General features: G+C 33.9%; 1 protein-coding gene across 1 annotated transcript in view; it reads right to left on the bottom strand.

Annotated features, from left to right (window-relative positions):
• Positions 1-1,180, bottom strand: part of LOC137625486 (protein TsetseEP-like) — a 1,554-nt gene extending 374 nt beyond the window's left edge. Inside the window, exons 1-2 of the mRNA XM_068356397.1 lie at positions 1,153-1,180; positions 136-288 (exon numbers count right to left, since the gene is read on the bottom strand). Of these exons, the coding sequence (XP_068212498.1) occupies positions 136-288; positions 1,153-1,180 (181 nt within the window). The remainder of the gene's footprint in view (positions 1-135; positions 289-1,152) is intronic.
• Between the last annotated feature and the right edge of the window lie 3,820 nt (positions 1,181-5,000).

Here is a 5,000-nt window from a genome sequence, read left to right as displayed (position 1 = left end):
CTAGTTCAGCATCAAATTTAGGTTCAGGTTCAGGTTCAGAGTCAGGTTCTGGTCCAGGTTTAGGTTCACGTTCAAATTCAGGTTCAGGTTCTTTTCCAGGTCCATGTCAGGGTTCAGGTTCAGGTTCAGGTTCACGTCTAGGTTCAGGCTCAAATTTAGGCTCAGGTTCAAATACAGATTTAGGTTGAGGTTCAGGTTCAGGTCCTGGTTCAGCATCAAATTCAGGTTCTAGTTCAGGTTCAGATTTAGGTTCTGGTCCAGGTTTAGGTTCAGGTTCAAATTCAAGTTCTTATTAAGGTTCAGGTTCAAATACAGATTTAGGTTGAGGTTCAGGTTCAGGTCCTGGTTCAGCATGAAATTCAGGTTCTAGTTCAGGTTCAGATTTAGGTTCTGGTCCAGGTTTAGGTTCAGGTTCAAATTCAAGTTCTTATTAAGGTTCAGGTTCAAATACAGATTTAGGTTGAGGTTCAGGTTCAGGTTCAGCTTCAAATTCAGGTTCAGATTCAGGTTCTGGTCCAGGTTTAGGTTCAGGTTCAAATTCAGGTTCAGGTTCATATTTATGATCTTTTCCAGGTTAAGGTTCAGGTTCAGGTTCAGGTGTAGGTTCAGGTTCAAATTCAAGATCACATTCAGGTTCAAAATCAGGTTTAGGTTCAGGTTCTTGTTCAGGATCAGGTTCAGGTTCAAATTTAGGTTCAGGGTCGTGGCATCATACACCATTACATATTTCCCCAACACATTTTGTGGTTTTAAAATAAACTTCATTGTTTTCAGTAAAACATATTTTCTATCTCGTGAATATATTTCATTTTTAAAATCTGTCCATGAGATTATGTAATCATAAGTACAAATGTTTGGAATTAAAGTACATAATCACACCTAATTCTCTTCCAATGAAAGCGAATAATTTTTATTTTTTTGGCAGCCTTAATAATGAATCATTTTGCTTTGCTTTTACATAATCCATGGATCAAATATCAAATCCTACATAAATAATTAAATCTCACTCAATGTAACTTTTTATTCACGAATAAATAAATGCTCTTTCACATGATTTAATATCCATTCTTAGATATTTCCTCTTTATAATATCAACTCCATTAAATGTTTCCACTAAGAAACCTCTTTAGTCAACGTATAATATTATCTAACCACTGGCGATTATACTCTTAAGTAACATCATATCTTTCATAAAACTTCTCTTTAACCCACCTCTTTTAATTAACGCATGAGATTATTTAGTTCTAAGTGATATTAACTCATCTGCAAATTATCCAGTTAAGAAAACTCCTCTTTTTTTTCTTTTCTCCGAGAGACAGTTTTCCCCGAAACAGCTTCGTCTTCATCTTCCAAATTGGCTCTTTGTTCGTCGTATCTTAAACGTTTCAAACGTTTCCAACATTTCAAACGTTTCAAACATTTCAAACTTTTCAAATGGTTCCAACATTTCAAACGTTTCAAACATTTCAAACGTTTCAAACATTTCAAACGTTTCCAACATTTCAAACGTTTCAAACGTTTCGAAGCCAGAGAAGAAAACGTTGGCCATTTCGCAGAGTCCCTTCCGCAAATTTATCTGTTTTTTCAGCTGGAATTCAAATAAGGGGATAAATAAGGGGTTAAAGGGGAGTTCCCTTTGGGTGTTCATTGTCCCCTTGGGTGAAGGGTTGATGTCACAAGAGGATTCGGGTTCCTTTATCTAATTGTTAATTGATGTTTTCTGGTAAGGTCACGACTCCTTTTTTCCTTTGTAATTTAATTAAAATTTTTACCTCATTACTAGACAAAGGAAAGGAAGTAAACAAATTTATTTAATTATATGAACACTACGGAATATGTTTACAATATATATATGGGTTTATAGTTGTTATTAATAAAATTTTGATTAAATCAATTAAAATCCAAGTTGAATTGATTATGTGGAGTTTCTTATCTATGATTCGAACTAATGTTATTTAAATGACTAAATTTAGTGTCTTTCACTTCCTAGAGTTATCATGGCTTTATCACTAGACTTGATCTGATTAGTATAGGTTTGAATCCCAACGAGAACGAGGAAAAATCTTCGTTCAGGTCCTTCCTATGTTCAAGACTTTTAAAGGGAATCAGATAGAAAGTGTATAGAGATTTCAAATTTTTCCTTGGCTTTCAAAATGCTCCTTGAAAATCGTCAAAATGTCTTCTGTTCTCATGATATTTTACCAATATTTATTTGTAGTAAACACTTGTGTTGTGTTGCGTATATATATATATATATATATATATATATATATATATATATACATATATATATATATATATATATATATATATATATATATATATATATACATATATACACACACACACACACATATATATATATATATATATATATATATATATATATATATATATATATATATGAACATGTTATGGAGGACTAGATTCTTCATTTCATTTTCAAATTTAGATTCAAAGGTTTTCAATGTAAATTATAGCAATAGAAGGACTTAGTAATTAGAATGTTTAGAATATTATTAGAATATGTAGAGTCTGTATATCAAGGATTTAATAACGTCTTTAAGCTTATTGTTATTATTATTATTTGCTAAGCTACAACCTTAATTGGAAAAGCAGTATGGCTATAAGCCCAGGGGCTCCAACACGAAAAATAGCTCATTGAGGAAAGGAAACAAAGAGAAATTAAATATTTTAAGAAGAGCAACGAGATTAAAATAAATATCTCCTATACAAACTATAAAAAACTTTAACAGGACAAGAGGAAGAGAAATAAGATAGAATAGTGTGCCCGAGTGTACCCTCAATCAAGAGAACTCGAACCCAAGACAGTGTTCATAGCGCCAACACCTCCAACGATTTAATTATCCAGACTTGGCAACCTACCAGTCAACATCCGATAGCTTAACGGTAATGTATCGCACGTGTATCAAACACGCTCGTACATTGTAACGGTTTTTCTGCCTTTTGTATATTATCGTTATCGCTCTACCCTATCACTGATAACCTCTTCATGCCTGTATGTTCCTGCATCAATGCATCATTTTGTTTAAAATTTTAAACCGTTTTTGACTGGAATTACTTGTATAAATAAAACTCGTCTCTCAGTCATTGCTTATAAAGGGTCGCTCGCACAGCAAGTTGCCAGGGTACGATAATGAAAGCTTTAGACCTGTTGGTTGTGTCTTTATAGAATACACACACACACACACATGTATATATATATATATATATATATATATATATATATATATATATATATATATATACATATATATATAAATATATATATAAATATATATATACATATATATATATAAATATATATATATATATATATATATATATATATATATATATATATATATGTCTAATATCTTGGCAGCATCACATTTCTCATCATTGATCACTCAGACATCCCACATCCTATCTATAACTGCAAAGCTGCATGCAAAAAAATGCAGACATATCTCTGGATCCCAGAGACAAGCTGTCAACATGTCTTGCTTAGACATACCATTAGTTTCTGTCATTCAGCTTCCTCCCCCCAGTAGTCTTCTGGGATAGTCACTTTTAACGTTAAAGAATGGATATGAAATGGATATGAATTTCTTCTTTTATACACCAAAAGCGAGAGAGAAATATTAGTTGGTGCTTGTTGTTTCTGCTTGTATAAACTAAGTTGAATAATTGAGATGATTTTAGAGAGAGAGAGAGAGAGAGAGAGAGAGAGAGAGAGAGAGAGAGAGAGAGAGAGAGAATGGTTGCATATGTGTATATAAGTCCATAAAAAGGAAAAATCGACTGCTTTCTTTAAAAAGCTGCAGGTTTAAAGGTTTAAAGACCACCCGTGAATGGCAGAGGCAAGGGACAGTGACAATGCCTTATCAAGCAAAACAGTACCCTAAAGATTGACCATATGTATTGTACATATAATCAGCACCTAAGCCCCCTTTCCACCCAAGGTAGAACCAAGAAGGGCCAGGCAATGGCTGCTGATGACTCAGCATATAGACCTATAAGCTCCTCGAACCCCTATCCTTAGCTCACAAAGATGGTGAAGTTGCAGACACAAAAGAAACTATAGAGTTTAAGAGGGATTCGAACCCCAGTCTGCTCATCGCCAGGGAGGGACGTTTCAAATAGGCCACGATAACATAAGAAGGATATATCTTAAGCTTAGAATCCCTGGATGCAATTTGAGATTTGGATGTCTTCCTATGGCTAATGACTATAAGTAATTGATCTCATTAGGTTTTCTCCTCCCTTTATTATTATTATTATTATTATTATTATTATTACATGCTAAGTTACAACCCTGGTTGGTAAAGCTGGATGCTATAAGCCCAAAGACTGTAACAAGAAAAAATAGCTCAGCGAGGAAAGGAAATAGGGATAAAATGATAAAAACATTGAAATAAATCGATATATAAATTATAAAACCTTAAAAATAACAAGAGGAAGAGAAATAAGATAGATTGGTTTGCTCGTGTCTAACCTCAAGCAAGAGAACTCTACCACAAGACAGTGGAAGTCCATAGTACAGAGGCTATGACAATACCAAAGACTAGAGATATACTGTTGATATTCTGAAGCCTTAGGACTGATGACCTATTGAACAGCTCACCACTGAAGACTCTCTCTCTCTCTCTCTCTCTCTCTCTCTCTCTCTCTCTCTCTTTTCTTGTCTTCCGGGAGAGCTATTTCATCAGCTCCATTAATCATGTGGGTAGTCTGCTGTCAATCACTGATTGATGACCTCGCTCCAAAGGAGGAGATAATGCGTAACCAAAGAGTTTAGTCAGTCTTTAAATTCCCCTGAGGGAGTCCTATATAATTCCAGGATCTTTAATCTCCTTATATGAAAGGAATCGCTTAATAACATATTTCCAGTCACACACACGTCTTAAAAACATGATGCTTAGATCAGCATTCATCTTTTTGTAATAATATTCTATAGTCAATTTGTTTTTAATGAGGCGCATTTGCACTGACTCGGA

This window comes from Palaemon carinicauda, chromosome 32, assembly GCF_036898095.1.
Source record: "Palaemon carinicauda isolate YSFRI2023 chromosome 32, ASM3689809v2, whole genome shotgun sequence".
Taxonomy (NCBI): Eukaryota; Metazoa; Arthropoda; class Malacostraca; order Decapoda; family Palaemonidae; genus Palaemon; species Palaemon carinicauda.
Note: the sequence above shows the minus strand (reverse complement) of the source record. Positions and strands in the feature narration are given on the sequence as shown.